The 23,077-nt window shown below is 35.7% G+C and overlaps 1 protein-coding gene across 1 annotated transcript; it reads right to left on the bottom strand.

Moving 5' to 3' along the window:
• Window positions 1–2,854: 2,854 nt before the first annotated feature.
• LOC135157563 (uncharacterized protein DDB_G0271670-like) lies at window positions 2,855–21,117 on the bottom strand. The gene is made up of 7 exons (XM_064113591.1): window positions 20,622–21,117; window positions 20,235–20,307; window positions 17,857–17,976; window positions 16,127–16,308; window positions 15,395–15,465; window positions 7,982–8,452; window positions 2,855–5,807 (listed from the first exon to the last, which is right to left on the bottom strand). Exons 1-7 carry the CDS (start codon window positions 20,663–20,665, stop codon window positions 5,383–5,385), a joined length of 1,386 nt encoding a protein of 461 aa, XP_063969661.1. The 5' UTR covers window positions 20,666–21,117; the 3' UTR covers window positions 2,855–5,382.
• Window positions 21,118–23,077: the final 1,960 nt, after the last annotated feature.

Here is a 23,077-nt window from a genome sequence, read left to right as displayed (position 1 = left end):
AAATGATTTAATATAATTTCTTTGAAAATCAGATCGCAACGGATCGTGTAGTGTGCTCTGGGCTTAACTCCAACAACATTCTGTAATATGGGTGACCAAACAATCCACCTGGCACGAATGATATTTTAGACCAAAAATCCACCGACTAAGTCAAGACTTTACATTTTGGCATCACATTTCAATACATTTTGTGCTAATTTGATAAGAAATTGATTTTTCGAGTCAGGACAAAAAATTGTTTCCAACCCTTGTATATAACCAATACAAAAGCAATGGCATCATCACAAAAAACAAACAAACTAGTATTGCATTTCAGAATTTTGTATACCACATCTCTGTAGAGCATAATGATCATGACAATCATCCACAATCCATATTTGGTGGAAATCGGTCAATAGGGGCCGAAGATGGGGTCCTATGAATACCAAGGCCCCATGGATATCAGTCTAAATTGACTTGGTTTATAACCCTTTTGAACTACATGTAGGCAACCGATTTCAATGGGGCCTATAGGGTATTCATTTTGCAATATCTTGGGCCACCACAAACCAGTTCATGTTCACTTTGGTGTGTGGACGTTATAAACGTCATGCTCCACTAAAACATAAAAAATGACGAAATGCAAAAAAAAAAAATGTCACTCAATTGACCTTTTACTGACAAACATTGTTGGGGTATGTCACACCATGTCTGAACAAACCTTGAATAATATAGAATAGGATTATGCACTGGACCATTTCACATCCAGCATACAAGCTCTGTGAAAGGATTCTGAAAAAAAAAAAATCTTCTTTGATTTATGATAACCCTCCACAACATCAGTTCATCACATTTTAGGAATTAGCGGATCTTACGTCCAAATCAATAAACAAATCTTATAAAATCTTATATTAAAATAATATATTCTTCTAATACATACATGAAGCCAGTAGATAGGTCTATCTACATGTAAGTCGTGTGAAAAAAAAATGACAATAAAAATGAATAAAGAGGTATCAGAATGTTCTGAAAGACGAAATATCAGAGGAGCAAGCCATTGTTAACCACTTGTCAATTGAAACTGTGTAATACTTGTACAAAGCCTGCAAGTTTTTTAGCCTTGCCTTGGCACACAACGCAATTCTGAACATTTTGTTAAAGGTCACAACTTTTTAACTATGTGCAATATCAAACTGATCAGTCAATAATAATAATAATGATAAAAATATTCAACTTTATATTTATATAGCACTGAATACATCGAAAAGAGGTCTTTAAGTGCTTTACAGAAAAAATTATTACCAACAGACACAGATAGGAAAGAAATGAATCTCACTTCAATATAAAAATGTCAGATTTTTAAAATCAAACCCTCTGTTAATGATCTTCCTAGAGTCTCGGAGCAAAGAAGACTCTGTTAAGCCTCTTCAGTGTTTAGCTGCACTCTGCCTGCACATAGCTTTTATTTTAGATAGAATTTACTAGCATTATTCAATTGGGCACTTGACAAGCACAACAGAATGATAACACATCAACGGCACTACAGCAGTCTGTAGTGCCGTTGGGAAGAAGAATGGATTCAATTGACAGAATCAGTCATGAACAGAACAACACCGAATGGCAAACCCCTCCAATCCTCAGTCTTATCAGAATTATTGATGCCTCTGCCCTCTCAAAATAAATATTGTGACTCTAAAAACATTCTAATAATAACATGAACATTTCAAAAGAATTTCTGACATACTGTTGGCAAATAATGACTTTAAATAACACTAACAGAAAATGTAAACTCTGATGTTCATAAATGCCATAGTTTAAACCAAGATTTAGCTGCAATGCTGTCAAGATACAGTGGTGCTCAAAAGTTAGTGAACCCCACCAGAAAATGCACTCCTTCATGCCGAGTGTTGAATGTAGACAACACTACAATGTCCCGCGAGCCTTAAAATACAAACTTTATAGAATGTAATATCTTATCACTTGACTTCGCACTTAAATATAAAAAGATAGAACTTGATAACTTTTCAGCGCCGCCATCATGTTTTTCAATATTCTACCATGTACCATTTATATATTTCTCTAAACCTCATATTCTAGCACTTTTAAAGCACTTTGCAATATATCAATTTATCTCTTTCATGAAAAGCTCAAGCAGAGCTAAACTGCCAATCAAATGCAGCAATCAAATAAAAATGATGTAGTTTATTCATAAATAATTCTTTGACTAAATAACAAATAAATACCAACATTGTCTGATTCATAACAACATGTTTTCAATTGACCTTCTAAAATCAGTTTTAACGTCTCAGATTTTGTCTCATAAAGAACATATAGTGAAAATTTTGCTCTAATTTCAACTACCATGGTAACCATACCCCATAGCAAATTAAAAATAAAGTTTTCCATGGTAGATGCAGTACCATAATGATGGTAGTTCTATAATGACAAAGGTATCATTGTATCGTTACCTGGCTTGCAGAATGGCAGTACATGTAGAATCCACATGCATGGCCATTTTCATTTCATGTGTGACTCACATAAGGGCATTAGGGTGTTGGGTAAAATGTATGCAATGTGAAGTGTACGCGAGAGTTAGAATCCTTTTGACTGACCAAAATTAATGGGAATTGACTTGAGCGTAAAACTTAAAGGGGAAAATCACTCTGAAGAAAAGTATGTTGTAAAAATAGCATTAAAAATAATAAAAACATTGATGAAGGTTTGAGGATAATCCATCAAAGATTAAAAAAGTTATTAGAATTTTAAGTTTTGGATCTATGACATCATAAGCAAGCAGCTGCCCCAATATGTAATATAAAATGCATAAATTTCAATTCTTTAATGGTTTGTGATAACTTATTCTTATTTTCTTTTTAGGAACGGGTGTGAAATGATTTGTCTATTGAAAAACTGAAGGTACAGTAAAAACCATTTTCAATTTTCTGAGAAAATGACATTTCATTGATTTTTTACCATATATGTAGGAAAGCTGCTCGCATATGACGTCACAAATCAAATAATCAAAATTTTAATAACTTTTTGATTCTTTGATGAATTTTTCTCAATCCTTCGGCAATATTTTAAATAATTTTTTCTGCTATTTTTTACAATTAACTTTTTGTCAGGGTGAACTTCCCCTTTAACACACCCTCCCGCTAGCCAGGTGACGATATATTCTTAATGAAAATGATCCCAATTCCATAGACTCTTAACATTAAATTATTGAGGTGAACCATCATATACATGTAACCATCAATGAACTCATGGGCCTGAATTAAAAGGGTGGTTTCGGATCTGTGGTTGGAAACACGGGTTATGCTGTTTCATTTATAAATTATGCTGAATTCAGGGCATATAATGAGAGAATGCTACAATGATGAATGCATACTTTTATCACAGTGCTGCTTACAGCACTGTTTGGACCAATCAATTTAAACAGTGGCTCCTTATACAGGGGGGTGTTTCACAAAGATTTAGTAACAAGCATCAATTAAGCACTCGGATCTGAGGCATAAGCATGCATTATGCATGGGATGCTCTTGGTAAATATGTGTGTATATTGACAAAGAATACTGAATTTATTAAAATTAATGGATGACATCTGCATAAAACAGTTTCAAACTACGGATTCAATGCAAACTTTGTGAATTGGCCTATGAGTTCACTGGTGCAGATTCGAGCAGCGAACCTATTGCTTGGGGAGGGGGGGGGGGTGATCAATTGTGCCATCCTTCCGCCCACTTGAATAGCATGAAATCATGTATCTAATAGTGATGATATTCCGCTTTATGTAGCAATTCATACACCAAACGACATCTCTAAGCACTTTTAAGGTGTATACATATAACCCTGGCTTGCCCGCACACAATGTATGCACTTTCTCCAGCAAACCCAGGACCAAAATCCAATTGAAACCAGTTGGATTTTCAATTGGTTTCAACTGGTTTCAATTGGTTTTAACTGGAATATAACAATTTCCGATTGAAACTAATTGGAACCAGTTGGGCAACTGGAAATCCTAACTGGGACCAGTTGAGTTACTGGAAATGTCTTCCAACTGGAAATGACTTCTAACTGGAACCAGTTGGGTAACTGGAAATCCTAACTGGATCCAGTTGGGTAACTGGAAATTTCTTCCAACTGGAAATGACTTCTAACTGGAACCAGTTGGGTAACTGGAAATCCTAACTGGAACCGGTTGGGTAAATGGAAATTACTTCTAACTGGAAAGTTGGGTAACTGGAAATGACTTCTAATAATTGGAACCAGTTGGGTAACTGGAAATCCTACCCTAACCTATAACTTAACCTAACTGGATCCAGTTGGGTAACTGGAAATGACTTCCAATTGGTTTCCAATTGGAAATTTTTCCAGTTACCCAACTGGATCCAATTGAAACCAGTTGATTTGCATATTATCTGCCAATGTGTACAGATTAATGTTTTATGTGATTCATCATCATTTACAATGTATCTATTCATTTCTTTTCATTCTGAAGTGCCACACTTTTTAAAGATAAATGTTTAGAATACTTAGCAGTGAAAACCATGTTCTTAAATATTATAGATTATAATTATAATAGATTAAAAAATAATTAGTTCACCACTAACTGCATATGTTACCAAATGACATCAAATACAAATACATATATTCGAAGGTCCTCCATATAAATATATATGTATGAGAGTCTATATTTTATCAATGCCCTTTACATTGGTATTACTAGACATACTTCTGTGTTGGCATGAGCAATAGTTAGTACAAATGCTAATTAATTTGTAACTAATTAAGTTCATCCCAACTGGAAGTTCCAATTGAAACCAATTGCTTTCAACTGGAACCAGTTGCCTCCAATTGGTTTCAACTGGAACCAATTGAAACCAGCTGCCTCCAATTGGAGTCAACTGGTTTTAATAGGGAAATTGGAACAACTTGAACCAACCGAGATGCAGTTGCCTAATTGGTTTCAACTGGAACCGATTGAAACCAATTGGCAACTGGTTCCAGTTGCCCAATTGGTTTTAACTGGAACCAATTGGCAACTGGTTTCAATTGGAACCAGTTGTTCCAATTTCCCTATTGAAACCAGTTGGCCAACTGGTTTCAATTGGTTTTGCTCTAATTGGTTTTAACTGGATTCCAATGAGAGTTCCAAACTCAATTGCTAGGCATACTACATTGGCTATAACTTCCTACCAGGTACCCATTTAACACCAGGGAGAGGGGTGGTAAAAAGTGGATTGATGCCTTGTCAAAGGATGCAGTGTTAGCATTGCTTTGATATCTCATCCATGCCATTGAATTCATCAGCTAACTGGTTCTTCTACACACCAACTAGAAATAGAACTTGTCTATCTAATAGGTTGTATTGCAACGAATAAAACACATTCTGATTCATTCCAATCATGTATCGAAGTCCAGTTCTTCAAGGAACTTGTCAATATCAATGTCTAATGTCTTCTTGGGCTTCACAGGATTCGTTCCTCCTTTTGGTTTCACCTTGCCTTCTGTCAAACTGGTCTCAATCTCCTTATCTACCTCATGTTTGTAAGGTAGCTGTCCATTGGCTAAGGCAGAGCCATTAGGCCTAGAGCTGGATGGAAGACCCGTTTTGACTGGTTGATGCCGAGATGGAATGGTGGTTGAGTTGGATGAGCCTATTGACTGTGTTGTAGGTAGCTTGGCTGGGGATGACTGCGGTGTGATTGTGATCGGCTCGGAGGGGGAATCGGCGGATACAAAGTCGGCCTCCCACTCCACGTCAGAGTCATCATCGTCATGGTGATTTGATGACTTGGACCCTGGTTTGATGTAATATGACATCTTTCCTGTAGAATAACAATAATGATAAAATTGAGATAACATGAAAATGATGAAGTTTAAAGATACAGTCATACCAACAAAACCAAAAAGAAATCAACCGATAATATTCCATTCAAAATAATGTAATAGCTTTGATCTGTCTGGGGTTGATTTCAATGCCATGACTGTAGCATAATTTTGTATTGCAATGTCAAATACAAATAAGTGATTCAAGCATGATATAATATTTTGGAATATGTATTTCACAAATTTTCATGTATGGTGGTACATTTATGGAAAAAAAAGGTAAAAACAAGTTTCTACTGAAATGTGTGCACATGCTTTCAGTCACATGCAAAAACAACTTTACATTAAAAAAAATTATACTTGTTGATGCAAGAAGCTAACCATTAATCTGTTGCAAATTCGCAATGAAATACATGACTTTCAATTGTTTTTTGGGACCTAATATTGACTTGCGATTAATTGCAAGTTTCTGGCAACACCCTACTAGACTCAAAAGTCAAATAACTTTAAACATAATTGTGAGTACATAAAAAGATCACAAGGAAACAGGTTTATGAATTATTTCCGACTGACATAATATTTTCCAAATTATAGGAAAAACTAAAAAGTGTAAAAAATTGGAATGATTGACATGAAGGACATTCATTATTAAACGAGCTTAATTCAAATTAACTTTATATAATTCATATCTTACTGCAGGATTTGCCTGTTCAATCTTAAATTTCACAAATTCTTCAAGAGAAATCTTTGATTTAGATTTTAAAGAGGAAATTCACCTTGACGCTTGAATAAATGCAGAAAAAATTTTGAGAAGTGGAGGTAACGTGTAAATCCATCAAAGATGAATAATAGATTTATAAGATTTCAAAGTTTTCATTTTGTAAAGTCACATGAGAACAGCTCCAATGCATGTCATGAAATACAAATTCCATGAATTGTCATATTCAAAGAAAATTGAAAGTGGTCTGTACATTTAATACATAGCCAAAGTTTACCAAACACATATTTCAAAATACATTTCCGTTAACAAACATTTTTAATGAAATATCAAAGAATGGCAAATTGTCAAATAACATATAAAAATAAAAAAAATATCAAACTTGAAAAAGTCATAACTTGGTTACTCTCTACCAGATTTTTACAAAATCTTCAATGTTTTTTTTTTCACATTTGTTCTGCCTTTATTGAATACAATTTAAAATCATCACGGACTTCCCCTTTAACCCACTGCTTACTGGAACCATGGACCTATTACGAATGGACATTCAACGAGAGCATTTTATGACCACCACCTGTTTCCAGCTGTCAAAATTGCTGTCTAACCCTTAACTTTCTCTTTACGCGGTTTTTACGACGACTGCCCGGGGTGATTGTTTACACAAGCTCCTTTCGCCCGATGATCGTCACCGATCGATCACTGGCCCTCTTTCGACCAAAGACGGTCATGTTGTAGCCCCGATTGCCAATAGGGAAAGTCCTTACATTACCTAGAATGCAATGCGCAATTCATATCCGGTTTTTCAGTACATTATTTTAGGCTCTCTATAATGTGCGATTGTCGTCTGTCCATCAAAAAAAAATCCCGTTAAATTTCATCAATCCTGTGTAATTTTATGCCCAAATGAAAATCAACTTCTGACCGAAGGTAAGCGCTACTATCGACATCGATACTGTCCGAAAAAGCTGAGATTTTAACGTTTTTCCGCAGATTTTTTCGTCGAATTTCAACTGCTTTTTTGCCGTAGATATACGGATCTGCAAGGTGATGTCAATGCATTTCATTTCCGGTTGTTAGCGATGTACGTAAAAAATACGTTTATGCACGCCTGTTTTCTTGTTTCTGCTATCATTTTCATAGCGTTAACGTTCGCTGCTGTGCGTTGCTTTTGATAAAGTGAACGAACAACATCGCAATGGGTAGGAGCAGCGTACAATTGATTTCCGCTGTCCATCAGTGAGAGCATGTTTTACGACCGGCTTGATGGGTGTCAGCTGCCAGCGCTCTGTTTATAAAAGGATTAGCGGCGACGGTCTTTGTGTCAAAGGAGGGGATTCGTTGAATGTCCATTCGTAATAGGTCCATGCTGGAACCAGGTAGTCCCTGTAAGCAAGCTATGGGAAATACAGAATTCAGTATTCAACAGGTTAACTGAGTTTCAGAGATCAATTGTACCTTCTTGTCCATCTCCCTCTGTCAAACCATTCTGCCCCGCTCCCTGGGAAGTAGACTTCCCCGCTCCCTGAGGATTAGCCCTTTGACTAGCCTCACTGATCACATCAGGGTTATTAGAAGCCTGGTGTTGGTCAACCTGCCCTGATCCACCAACTTGCCCCTTGACTCCTTCATCGTTGGACGACCCTAGCTTACCCCCCTGGGTCCTCAGGCTATTAAACTGGCCAGATTGCGTATCTGGTGGGACAGCACTAGTCAAGGCTCCCGCTGGACTGGGACTAGAGCTCATCACTGATGGGTTTTGTGACATTTTGCTTGGGGTATCTGAAGATGTTGGCTTGATAGAGGTAGGGGATTGGTGGATCATGGGGGTAGTAGTGTTGGTACTCAGTTGCTTGGCAACGGCTTGATTAGTGGTAGTGGTGGTGGTGGTAGTTGTTGTTGTTGTGGAGTTGTTCAACATGGAGGCCACTGCATGCAAAACAAAATCACAGGCAAACATACACACAAATAAATCATAAATAATAAAACGAGCAAATCAATCAAGCATATCAATAAAAAGGAAGCACATCAATTGATCATAAATGTTATGGATACCAACATGTAAGTACCAGTACACATTAGGACTGGGTTCTATTTGCCAATGTGCTAAATTTTATATAAAAACATGTATAAAAAATGACAGGGGTTGTACAGATGCCACTTTCTTTGGGGAAGATTGAATGGGGGTTGGGTGGGCAAAATAGCAAAAACATTTAAGAACGACTATTTAAAAAAAAATATAAACAAACAAACATAGAAACTGGGGAAGAGGGATTTAATTTAATGAGCAAAAATACCTGCAACAGATGTTTTGGAGGGGATTTGAAGGTAAACAATTACCAAACAAGCTATTTTCCAAGATAACTTATGCAAGCATACTCAGTAAAGCTGTCATTAGTGCCTAATGTGTGAGTTTCACAGTACTCATCCACATTATATGTATGTATACCCCCCCCCCCCAATTTAAAAATGGCAAGAAGGGACACCCTTCCCCTCAACACATAGTTTTCATAAGTCAAATAATGCCTTATGCATATATTTCCTACGTGTTTCCTGTGTATATTTCACACTATGAATACCCTTTGAAAATGGCCTTAATCAAGGAAATGAAGAAAATTTAGGTTAAAAAAATCTAATTACAGATATTTATTAATTGATTACCAATAATAATAGGGACATTAAGCCTTCACATTCTATTCTCCTTTTGTAATGTATTTTCTATGATATTATCAGGCTTTGTGCAGTTTAGTGGTAACTGCGTTTTGTCTTTATTAATGGGTAGTTACAAGTGCTCAATTTTATTTAAGATTACACATCAAAGAAATTGGGAAAAGAAGAAAGAAAATTTATATTTCATTCATGTGGAATGAAAACAGAATTAAGGAGTTTACTATGTGTCTTATTTTCCCCTTTCAGTTTTAGTATGGTTTTTATTTCCTTGAATAACAACTAGAAACACAAGTTCAAAACATGTTTAATGACACTAGGTACAATGATGTATTTTCATATCGTGATTCTCATATCGTGTTTCCTCATTCAGTTTGTAGTTTAGTTTCTAGAATCAAGATGATACCGTATATTGTATAATGTATGTCTGATCACGATAATACAAGAAAGTGATGCAATTCATGTACTACTGACAGTATAGGAATTCACAATATATCAAGAGAAGCGCAGGCTTCCTACAAACATGTCCTGGTACATGTATTTGGTACCAGTACATAGTACTGTATACCCTATATTATTTCCTGAAATGAAACACGACCCCTCCCCTCTCTGTATCATAATAAAAAATAATACCTCCTGTATCACATATGAAATTTGCCTCTAAAAATTACCAGAAAACAGAAAAAAAAAAAAAATTCATGGAGAATCTGCATATGCTTGAGCCACAACTACAGAATTGAAAATGAAAATATAAACAACATCGAGAATTAAATCCCTAAATGCGCTTAAAGAGTTAAAGAGTTTAGTTAAAGTTGTGAAAAGTGCACAGCAAATATGCGGCTCAACATTCAGAAAAGTGGAAAATTGATTGACAAGATCACAAGTGAGTCTTAGAAATTAAGTTTCATTTTCAACGCATGCAATGTGCATGCTGGGCAGAAAGGATTTAATAACTAAAGAACAGATCCACCCCAGAAAAAAGGTTGATAAGAATAAAAAAATAAAAAGATAGCCATACTTCAATATGTGTACATTGTGTGTTTTTTTCTTCTGATGTACAGTATTTTGTATGATTTTCAGGCTCTGTATATGGGCCGATTAAAGATTGGTAACCATCAAGCTTAATATTTGAACTTGTTCTTGAAAGATATATAGAAGATTTATATCTACTTTTTCATGAAATTTTTAGAAACATTTTCTTGACTTTTTCACAATTTTGCAGGTTTCATGGAGAATTCAATACAATACAGATAATTCATCCAGTTTAATGATAAACAGAAATAAAATATAGTAAATATATGAATAAACAATTGTTATGTAATGCAGTAAATGCACCACCTTTTTATGTTTTATTCCAAACTGTCACCAATATTGTTTATCTGTTTTTAATCATACCAACTACACATCAGGATGAACTACTCCCATTTAAAAGAGTGTTCAATATTGTTTGATTAGTATTGATAGTAATCCCAATGATTTCCTGTATTACCATCAAGGACATTTTCATGATCTATGCCCTGTACGCTCTTGCCTGTATCAGTTTAAAGTTGCATGATTTTTTTGTTTCTTATTCTTTACCAAAAGTGGAAACAGATGTACAGATTTAGAGCATGGAGATTACAGAAAGAAGAATATATTGTCAGCAACCAATTATAATTAGAAATTCAGTGAAAATTACAAATGCTACATGTGTACATTAAGATTTTATTAATAGCATTTTAAAGTTTGTCACCATTTTTAAATAATTCAAATCTCGGGTAGGCCTGGTAAGAAATTCAGTCAAAAAGATAATAAAATGAGATCAGAATGCATGATTCCCTTAAATTTTGACATGGGGAAAAATATAGTTTATAACTTAGAGTAAGATGTAAGGAAATGGCAAATTGGGAGTATTTAGGGTTACTTTGTAAAACATATGAAGCAATTTCAGGTACAGGCTAAAGATTTTGCGAATGTGAGACACAGGCAAAAAGACTCAACTTGTCTTTATTCCATTCAGTGAAGACTGAACAACTTTAATGCATTATAACTCAGACAAGTTGGTGTTCAAATTTTTACCTTTTCAATTTCATGACAAAATTTCTACGACCTTGAAAAAGAAATCTTCATATATGCTCCTCAATATGCGCCTCTAAAATACCACAAATGGAAAGAGTGAATCATGGAACAGAGAAAGTCCTCACTCAAGAGAAGTAGATTACCTGCATACTGTTCTTAGTAGTTTTATCACCTGGAGATTCCATGAGAGTTCTTCCACAAAACAATAGTTTTGATGGAAAATTAGCACTGATAAATATTTTCTTAAGACGGTAAATTGCCAATTTGTCTACTGCCAACTCGTCCACTCACCAAATGGTCTACTTTCATTTAGTCTAATGCCATACCATCCATCAACATTTTGTCTCACAACCATTTGGTCCATTAACTATTTGGTCCAATCATCACTTCGTCTAATCACCATGTCGTCAATGACCATTTTGTCTCATAACCAGTTGGTCCAATATCCATTTCATTCATTTTGCACAATTTAACCAGATGGTATATGGACTAAATGGCTATTGGACCAACTGGTTATTAGATAGAATGGCATTAGACTAAATGAAAGTAGACCATGTGGTGAGTGGATGAACTGATGGAAGACCAAATGATACTAGACGAGTTGGCAATTGGACGAATTGGCATTAGACGAATTGGAAATAAACCCTTAAGACATGTCAATAGTTGGATCACCTGCATACTGCTCATCGCACACTACCACAAGTAGGTTATCACATCACCTGATGATTCAATGACAGTGTCTCCTGCTTCAATTGTTCTGATGAAAAATCAGCACATTTTTGAAAACTTGTCGACTCAATCTTTGAACGTGGACAATGAATCAGTTACCACATCACAAATGAAAGAGATTCCATGCTGGTTTCTCCCGCAATGATGGTTCTGATGGAAAATAAAAAAGTCCTGAGAAACTCCTCTCTCAAGACAAGTACCGGTAGAATGTTGGACCACCTGCACATTGCTTAAGACACACCTTCACAGTTCAGTTACCACATCATCCAGGGATGACAGTTTCTCCCACAACCATTGTTCTCATGGGAACTTTACTGCGAGACTCCCTATCTCAAGACATGAAGGTGTATAAAGTTGAAAAACCTACATGTACATACTGCTCTTAGCACAAGTACAAGTAGGTTACATGTAGATCCATTGATAATTTCCCCAACAACATTTGTTCCAATGGAAAATGAGGACTAAGTAACATCTCAAGACAAGTAAGATTATAGGAACAATTGCAAACTTATTCTAGCACACTATCACAAGTAGGCCACATCATCACTCAGAGATTCCATGATAGTTTCTCCTGCAACAATTATTTCTCATAGAAAATTAGAACTGAGAAACTCCTCTTTCAAGTTAAGATAGTTTTACTACTCCTGAAATTTCACTTTAGTCCCACACACTGATATTCATGTTAGTAAAGTGTTTACCAGCCCTTTGATATATGATTTCTTCCAATCTTAAGTTACAGTATGAAAACAGATGAAAAGAAATTAAGCTCATCAGTTAACAAATGAAACATTAAACATTTGTGCTCATTAATAGGTATCTGTTTAGGCATTTTTGCACATTCATTGGGTGAATTGGCATGGAATGACCCATACAGCCTTTTCCCTGGGATGCATCACAATCATACATATTGGCCAATAAACGGTGATAACATTTCAAGAACTCCTTAAACTAGTCCACGAGGATGTATCAGACTCCAGGAAGGTTGGTAGATCATTCCAAAGCTTAGCAGCAACAACAGTGAAATAAATGTCACAAGCTCTATGTTTGGAGACCCTAAAATAGCTAAATCAATGATGAAACAACGAGCCAGGTTAGTTTGAGGTAAACCAACATGTAAGTCACTAATGTACTGTGGATGATTTTGATTCATGAGTCTTGAATACTAGTCTAGAAGTCATCAATATTGAAGGTTAGACATAGTCTCTGATTCTAAAGATAAACAGATAACAAGGGAAAACACTGATGTGCAACAACTCAAATTACTTGCCAACAAAAAACACCTAAAGCCATGCCTTCACAAATCAACAGGTCCAAACTCAACTAAAAATTGATGCAAGGATGTCTAGATAGATATTGTAGGTGCATCAGAAAAAAATTTAGACCAGTGAAAATAAAAAAACAACACTAAAACAATATTTCCAAGTCTTTCTTTAATGTCTCAGGGATCTCCATGAAAACACTCTAAAAAATACTAGTACTTTAAAAAACAGAGTGTACAACTCAGTAAGGGAAACAACTACACACTTACAGCAATAAGGACAATTGAAGTTTACCTTCATAAACAACTTTGCATGTAAGTTCATATCAGTCCTCTGCAATGAAACATAGGTGTATCATATTTCAAAGCCTACTGGAAACGCCATTATTTTTCTAATTAAGAGACAAGTTTGCATAGAGTACAGAGTCGAAGTGTTGTAGCTACCATGGTACATGTAGTTCTAAAATAAATGAGGTTGGAATGTGGTTAAAAAAAAAAGGAAAATGATTTTGCGTAGATTTTTATTACAAATACCTTCTTTTTTTTTTCTGAAGAATGTTGCAATACTTTCACTACAATAAATTCAAGATTATTTTAAGATTTATTTAAGATTTTCTTAGTTATGAACCAACATGCAATTAAGAACTAATATACAAGAGTGAATGCAAAAATCCATCAAAAACATAATATTGGACAGGACTTTACTTGCAACAAACGAAAAGATCAAAACCCTTGACAAAATGTCATTTACATATTTTACGGAAACTTAAAGGTCAAGTCCACCCAAGAAAATTGCTGATTTGAATTGATGGAGAAAAAATCAAACAAACATAATGCTGCAAATTTCATTGAAATCGGATGTGAAATAAGAAAGTTATGACATTTTTAAGTTTCGCTTATTTTTTACAAAACAATTAAATGCACAACTCGGCGATATGCAAATGAGTCGATGATGTCCATCACTCACTATTTCTTTTCTTTTTTATTGTTTGAATAATACAATATTTCAATTTTTACAGATTTGACAATAAGGACCAACTTAAACTGTTTAAATGATGGTAATTCCACATGTTCAGGGAGAAATAAAACTTTTCACTTGACAAGGAAGAGAAAATTAGAATATTTCATATAATAAAATACAAAAGAAATAGTGAGTGGGTGACGTCATCAGTCTGCCAATTTGCATACCGACCAGGATGTGCATATTACTGTTTTGTGAAATTAAGCGAAACTTTAAAATGTCATTACTTTCTTATTTTACATCTGATTTTAACGAATTTTTCAGTGTTTTGCTTGTTTGATTTTTCTCCTTTTTTTTCAAATCAACGCTTTGTTTGGGTGGACTTGTCCTTTAAGAGATTATAATGGGGAATTTGGACTGAATTTTGTATATAAAAAGCAAAGAAATCAAAATCCAGACCTTCATATTCAACAAGAAACAGAAGAGTTTGAAGGGGAAGTCTGGGAAGTCTACCCTAACAAAGAGTTGATTTCAATAAAATTAAGCAAACAGGAAGAAACAAACAAACACATCACTAAAATTTTCAGCAAAGTCGGATGTTCAATAACAGTTACAACATTTTCAAATTCTTTTTATTTTTCACAAAACAATTATCATTTTTGGTGCTTTATCTTTTATATTTTATTTCACAGCTAACACTTTGATGAAAATTTTCAGCTTGAAGCTTGTATGATTCTCATTCAAATGAACTTTTTATTTTGCATGGCTTTCCCTTTTATACTGGAAGATATTACTGCATTGAAATGGGGAAGTGTGTAATGTTATAGCATTTTTCTTTAAAAAAAAAGGAAGAATAGATTATGGATGGTGTTCTCCATCAAATTAAATCAATGATATTCAATAGTACAAAAATAGCCTGCAATAACCATAAATTGATAATCATGTGTATTATGTGGAAATGTAAGCTATGAAAATTAGTCTTTAAAAAAATCAATCATAATAAACAACACTTGCAGTTAAAAACAAAATAATAAAAACATCCAGGAAAAACACGTACTTTTTAAATTTAAATGAAAACAGTCTGAGAAAATAAAATGCTAATCAATAAAATAAGGACATTTATGCCATGATTCCATAGCAGTTTACACTATTTGGACAGGACAGAGGCAATTTTCATGCTTTTATGGGTTCTACTCACCACTTGCTCTCACAGTTTCAGACTTTGCTTTTACTGTGTCTAGGAATGCTTCAAAATCATCCTCAGTTGCTCTGCAAAGAAAACATAAATCATGATAAATGCTGCAAAGTGATGATTGTTTAAAAAGTTAAAGTAAAACAGTGCCCCCTTGGGTTGGGTATCATCTACAACTGGGTGCCCTCCATATTGGACCTGCATTGGGGATATTTTTGCCATGTTTGTTTAGAATGAATGTTATCTGAATTAAGTGAAACTAACTTTGGCTGACGTGTTCTGCTATGGTGGTGGCAGCGGTGGGATAGACTGCACACACAGAACCTGACTGAACTTACATGTAGATCATCAAATTGGTCTAGAAACAAGACTAGCACAACTACAATATGTTGTTTCTATTTAAAACTTTCTATCACATCAACTTACATCTTTCGGTCTCCTGCGTCATCTCCCAACCATGCCATGCTCTACTCTTTGTTTCTCCATTGACCTCTTGTAGATTTGAATGTTCTTTTAAGTTCTAATTGATTTACCATGTCATATTGTATATTTTGTATGTAAGGGGATCACTGTTTTGTTGTTATTCCCATACACATTTTATTGTATATATCTGCTTTGCATTTTATGAATTATTAATAAATTGAAATTGAATTGAATCTCTAGTTACCTTGCTCTCTTTTCTCCCCTTCCCCCTTCCCCCATCTCATGACCTCTATCCCCTATCTCAAATCTACTTACATCTCCCAATCTCCCGCATCATCTCCGAGCCACGCCTTGGTTGATCCATTGCTCTGCTGTGACTTCGTTCTTTGTTTCTCCATCTCAAGTAACCTTGCCCTCTTGGTGGCCCGGGAAGCTTCCTGCTTGGCTGCATTGTAAGCCTCTTCTTCTAACCGCGCATTCTCTTCTTCTAATGCCAACTGCAGAGCAAAATAAAAAAGAAATTATGCGTATTTTTGTTATTTATTAGTTTCTAATCCTTTTATATTTGACCTTTGCCCAGTGACCAGAAATTTCATTGATAAATTTTCCAATACTTGATAACCATTATAAGCGAGGTATACTTTCAAAATAATTTTGAAAAAAAAAAAAAAAACAACCTTGGTTGAGTTCTTTATGGTGATACCACATCATTGTCACAGTTCATTGACCCTACATGTAATAATATATTATTAATCCCAAATTCATCGTATATGCATATGATTCGTCAAGGAGCGCATTCACAAAAGGGTATGGAGGAGAGTACTGTAATCATACCACTTCACCTCTTCTGATGATACTAGTGCAAGGTTTTAAAGCAGTAGCGCGAGTGCCATTGGCAAACTAAAATGCTACTAGGTTGTCTGACAAGCCTACCAATATCTTTCTCAAGCTTGTTCAATATTTTCCAATATCCAACTAAAGGCAATTCAATATTATTTGTTCTTTTATGATAAATCAGATGTTTTGCATTCAATTTCATGAATATTGCATGAGCAATTGATGTGTGCAATATTTACAAGCTGAATGGGTGAATACCATACAAGGGCACAATCTTATAATTTTGCTGAGTTGAAATAACGATTCCTTTGGGCAGTGATTTTGAGAGTAATTTAAATTTGAAGAAAACATGGCTACTGATTCATTTTTACCATCAGATCTAAATGTGTAAGACTAATAAATTAATAATATAATAATATTCCACATTCATATAATGGAGACCTTTCGTACGAGAATAAGGAATTTTGGGAGCGCTGCGCATGCGCGAAGTTATCTGTGACAAGCCTTCTCGTTCACTGCCAAAATCTGTGACTCGTATTTGAGGGTTTTGACGTTCGGTGTCATAGTGCTCGAACAAGCGCTAGTTCGTACATGATGACGTCATCCAAGCTTAGCAAAAATGAATGAAGCCGCATCAACATTCGAGTTTCGTTGATTCAGCAGGGCTGGTAAACTGCAAATTACTGCTTGTTACCAGCTTTTCCATTACATTTAGTGTGTCCTGTTTTCAGACACTACATATCCGATAGGTAATTGATGTTCTATTTCCAAACAACTGTGTTTTTTCGGTTTTTTGCGCAAGAGTGCAAATGTTGCACCCACAATCGCCCCACTGGTTCGTAGCGTGATGCTACGCCTGATTCTCCGGCCGAGCATCGGCCCACGTCCCGCTCGCTATCACGCTGGTATATGCTGTGGCCTGGTACGGATACGTCAACTTAAATCGAAACTGTTTTCATCAATATACGAACGTGATACTGAACGAGCGGTGTCACCACTTCCGGTGAACTAGGACTACGTTGCAGTCGCAGACAATCGAAAGCTCCTTACTGCCACATTGGAACGACTTAGACACATTACCCTCCAAGTCATTTGATTCTAGTTTGCCCCCATACAGTGAGTGAACAATGTCCACCCCCTGTGTCAAACTACATGTATCGGATTGAACTATTTGATTTGCACTAAAAAAAGAAGGAATTTCAATCTACCTCTTTGTCAAGTTTGGCATCAATTTTCTGTTGTTCTTGAACAAGATCAGTATAGCGTCTATTCAGAAGGAGGTTTCTCTCATCGTCTGTGAGAACATCATGGTTCCTCTGTTCATCATCCTATCAAAAAAAAAAACCCAACTAAATTAAACATGAAATTTACTTGTCAGTGTGAGACATCATGGTTCCTCTGTATATCATCCCAAGAAAAAAACATAACAAAATCAACATGAAATGTACTTAATATCTGTGAGAACATCATGCTTTCTCTGTAAAATTATCCTATGAAAAAACCAAACATATACAGTATTAAGAAAAATGCAGGGGGGGGGGCGCTCATATTGCAAGGTGGACACCAAATTCATAAAAAAAGTTTTTTTAAAGGTTGCAACTTCTTAAGGTTTTCATGGCGAAGAAGAATAGTGTAGTAGGTTTCATGGTACACCATGTATCTTTCTTAGGGTCGCCCAAGAAAGATACGTGGTGTACCGTGAAACCTACTACACTATTGTTAAAAGGTTGTTTTTCATGGCCACTAAATGTTTATTCAGTTAAAAGGGTATCAAAATTGCTAAAATCTGTAAAAAGGGTATACACTTTTCATTTTTTCAACCCAATATAATATCTGTTGCATTATATAGGCCTTTTTAGAGGACCGCTAGGGAATAATAGGGAAAATGTTGCAATACTTTTGTTTAGGGTACTCCTCGAAATCAAAGATGATTATTTGTTTTAGGGTTCATTTTTTAAAGTTCAGACATGTACAAGCTTTGTGTCTACCATATCCTGGCAACCCACCCCTTTTCAAAAGTCATGTATGAAAATGGCATGCAACTTGTAATGGCAGTGCCTCTGGATAATAATTGTTAAGAAAATGTTAAAGAATTAATATAAAGATTGAATAAAAAGCAAGATTTTAATTACAATTATGACATTCAGTGTAAGACTCCACTTTAATGATTCAGAGTTGGGTTATAAAAAAAAGATTTACAGCTCAATATTAAATTTTATGCAGGTACAGGGGCATGGCAAAAATAATTTGATGGGGGGGGGGGGGGGCTGCGGAGCAAGATGACCTGTGACACTTTTTATCCATAACAGGAGCATAAGCTTAAACAGCCCATTTGGTAGACAGGAATAACCGTCGTTTCTGGGGATTTATTCAACAATTTCTGACATTTTACTGTAATCCCCATTTACCGACGGTAGGGTGTACGTGTGGGCTCGTATGTGTTCTCATTCCCTCCCTTTTGTCAATTCACAGTCCAAAGTTTGATGTAATTTTACACATCGAATTTACAATCTAAGGATGTATAAACAACAAACTTTTAAAATTTAATATTTTAATATTTAAATACTTTAAACGATATAGATGAAAAAGGCATGAAAAATATACTTTACCGATGTTTAATTGGGTTGAACAGGATAAAAATTGTCAAAATGGCAGCCAAACTATAAAATATTTACAAACGAACGTCAACAATCACGAATGTGATATCGATATTGCTTTCGATATTATACGATCTGCTCCATATGCGATCGAAACCGAAGATAAACGATACTAGTTATACTAGTACTAGTACTAGTTATAATCGCGATATATCGATTCGAGACATTAAGTTAATAACGATAATGACGTCATTCAAGATGGCAACTTGCAAGAAAAACCGTCAGGTCAGGTGAAAATGTCTTAGATGACAGATTTCTCAATCATCCAGAGGATTTTTTTCAATAACTCCGGCCCAAGGTATGCAATTACTTAATTTATTTATATTTCCCTGATAATGGAAACCATGAAACTTTCAATTTTGCTTAAAAAACAGTTTTAAATCGCGATCTATAAAACGCTAGTTCACTATACGTTGGCTGTAGGTACGGGGCCCCATCCCCTTCAGTCTATGTATGGTGAGTGGAGCCAACGTAGTTCAGCGGAACAACCAAAATACAGAGACTGAAGCTTTTGGTCTACCCATTTGGGTGTTTCATAAAGCTGTTCACAAGTTAAGAGCAACATTAAGAATGACTGGTAAACATTTCTTACATGTACGTGCTAAATAATCACCAATGAACATTTAATTGTGAATATCATTTACCACAATAAAGGATCACCAGTCGTTCTTAAAGTCACTTTAACAAACAGCTTTTTATAAAACAGTCCCCAGATCTCTGATATCTTTCTTTCTCTACCTTCCTTTTTCTCTTGCTTATTTTCACCTTTGAATTAACAATTATTATCAACAATGAACATTTACTTCAAACTGAAGTAAAGAATGCACACACGACAACAACAACAACACACAACAAGAAAACATTAATAGTAATACAAAATTTAAAAACGATTCATTCCTTTTAAAGTGTCAGCATATTATAGAACTTACATCCTCGATAAGGTTTTCAAACTCAATGTCGATTGATGAATTGTTGAACCGTCCTGAAAAATAATCTGTCTTCCTGTAATAAAAACAAAGATTTATAAACAAATTTATCAAAATTACATTGAATTGTACAACTACAACATGTACCGTACCTTACTTGATTCTTGAACAAAATATAGGCCAAATAAACAAAGGTTTTCCTGAAAAATGAACACACTTGAAAGGGGATCCAAATACAGACAGGAATGAGTAGAAAATCGGACAGGTATCAAAAACACAATAACCTTAAATTAACCAAAACCATCACAGAATTGAGGTCGGATCACAAGTCACTGAGATAAATTATTTAAATATTTTAAGTTAAATAATTTATCTCAGTCATACACTCACTTTGATTTTACTCTCCCAAAGCATGATTTCAGGCAATTTCCCATTTTTGTTTTAGTATCGCTGGTACTGGTAGTTGACAATAAATTATCAAAGGAAAGAAGTCTCAGTTGAAACTTGAAGTCTGCAGAAATGTCATGTGCCGGCGTACCGTCTACACCAAACGCCGTAACGGTAGGCCTATACCCCTCCTCGCTCCAGACTCGGGGGAAAATCCGGAGATCGTCCGCTCTCTCCAGCTGAGCTGAACTGAACGGACGATTGTTTTTCTTCAATTACGCTGACGAAGCGGGGACCATGTTTTCGGCTAATAACACCACATTTTGCAGAATTAGGAGTCCAAACATATCGCAGTCAAAATTAAAAATACAGAATATACAGTTCCGATCTTCTTGACGTTGAGCTTGGCAGCATAGACATCATAAAAAGGTTTTTAAACGATTTCTCTCACATGACTCTGACAAAGTGGTGACGCCTCCAATAATGATATGATGTGTACAAAAATAAATTATCCCGGAAGATTTTTACGGTAGCTGTAAAAAAAAAAAAAAAAAAAAACGAGAGATAGATACCCCCACCCCCGCCCCCTTGAATTCCATCATGTTTCAGTTTGGTAGATTTACAATACAATAACATATAAAGTGAAAACAAGAAGACCTGCGCCCCCTAAGGCCCATGCATTACATATGCTGACCGACCTCTCGGCCCCCAACTAATATAGCAATGCTCATGGAAGCCCTCTTTTTCTACAATTTAATATTTTTATTTGTTCTGGCATTATAATTAAAAAAAAATCATGAAAATATGAGATTGACTATATGGAACACTCATTGCATAGTGTGCAGTGACACAGCTAGACAGAGAATAAACTTCAAACATTAAGGGGATTTCATTTTTAACCCAGAGGTAGTAAGAGTTGCACGAGATTTCTCTATTTAACACTATTCTTTCCATCTTTTTTTTTCTTTCTTTCAAGTTTGGTTCTTCTTCAACCTACACTGACTGCCTCCTTCAATCCTGAAGATTCTTGCAGCATTGTAGTACCGGGGGCCGGCAGGTGCAATACACCGGGTGAACACCCTATACTCTTTGACGAATAGTGTATCGGTTTTAACGTGCATAGGTTGTGACTCTCCTATACACGGGACCAACATTTGCGTCCTTTCCGATGGACGGAGTGTTTTCCAACTGCATTCACACCTGCACTGAATACAGTGGTGAGGCACGCTAACACACAACGCTGTAGCATCAGATTTTTTGTTAGACGCGTTTCGGCATGAGCGGGACTCGAACCCCTCACGTTGAGATCTACGATCTTATCCGAAACATGCGCTCTAACTGACTGAGCTACGCTGCCTCACTAAAATTTTCCCCCACAATTGAAAATCATGGGGGGGGGGGGGGAGTCATCCATGTCTCCCTGTGTTTTGACAACCTGTAGGGTTTGCCACGCCAATCAACAATGAAAGCTCTATAGCTGTCATTTTGGCATGTGAATAACAATGAAAAATTATTTAAGTAAGACTAGTTTAGTTATAGGCCTAAGCATATCTGATTGATACACGTCTGACAAAACTCAAATACACACACACACACACACACACATATACTTTTCATTAAACTCTATCATATCCAGTGTTCTATATATATGTCACTTAAAAAGGGAAAATGTGAAAAAATATTATCTTATCAGAGTATCAGTATTAAAAGTTAAACCAGACTGCATGAAGAGAAGAAAATGATAACAATAATTAAAGCCTTTTTTATGGCTTTTTCGTGCATGCCCAATTTCCATTCATTATTTTGTTCATCTATATTTTTATGATTATGTGCCAACCATAATTTTATCATTACCACTATGGCCCGAATTCACAAAGGTGGTTTTGAAAACCCACGGTTGAGTCCATGGTTTATGTAGATTTCCTTTATAAATTACGCTTATTTTACCGCGTATATAAAAAATGTCCAATGCTGATGCGCGCTTTTGTCAGTGCGCCAATTTGACGCCTGCTGCCGTGGTTATCCACGCTATTTTATTCATGAGTCTATTGTACCTGTCTCCTGCTCTTAGAATATAAAAAAAATATAGGATGAAAGCCTTCTATACTACTACTTTAAACAAGGGGCAGCACATCACTGAGTGGGAGCAAGATGCACTTTTAAAAGTGACAATGTTTTCAGTTGAATAACAGGGCTAATAGAGCATCACATGACATAGACTTCACTTTTTTATACTCATCTATATGACTCTATTTTTCTTCCCGGCATATTCTTCTTCTTTTTTTTTTCTACTTCTCTTTCTCATCACGTCCCCTGTTGCTGTAGTGCCAACCTTGCTTTGAAGCCTGTTTTTTGTTTTGGTAAACCCCCCACTAGCGTACCTACGGGGGGGGGGGGGGGGGGGGGCAGTCTGCCCCCCCCCTGACGAGCCACAACCCATGCAAAGGACGTATCCCTGC

This window comes from Lytechinus pictus, chromosome 18, assembly GCF_037042905.1.
Source record: "Lytechinus pictus isolate F3 Inbred chromosome 18, Lp3.0, whole genome shotgun sequence".
Classification (NCBI taxonomy): Eukaryota; Metazoa; Echinodermata; class Echinoidea; order Temnopleuroida; family Toxopneustidae; genus Lytechinus; species Lytechinus pictus.
The sequence above is the reverse complement of the archived record's forward strand: the minus strand, read 5'-3'. Positions and strand labels throughout refer to the sequence as shown.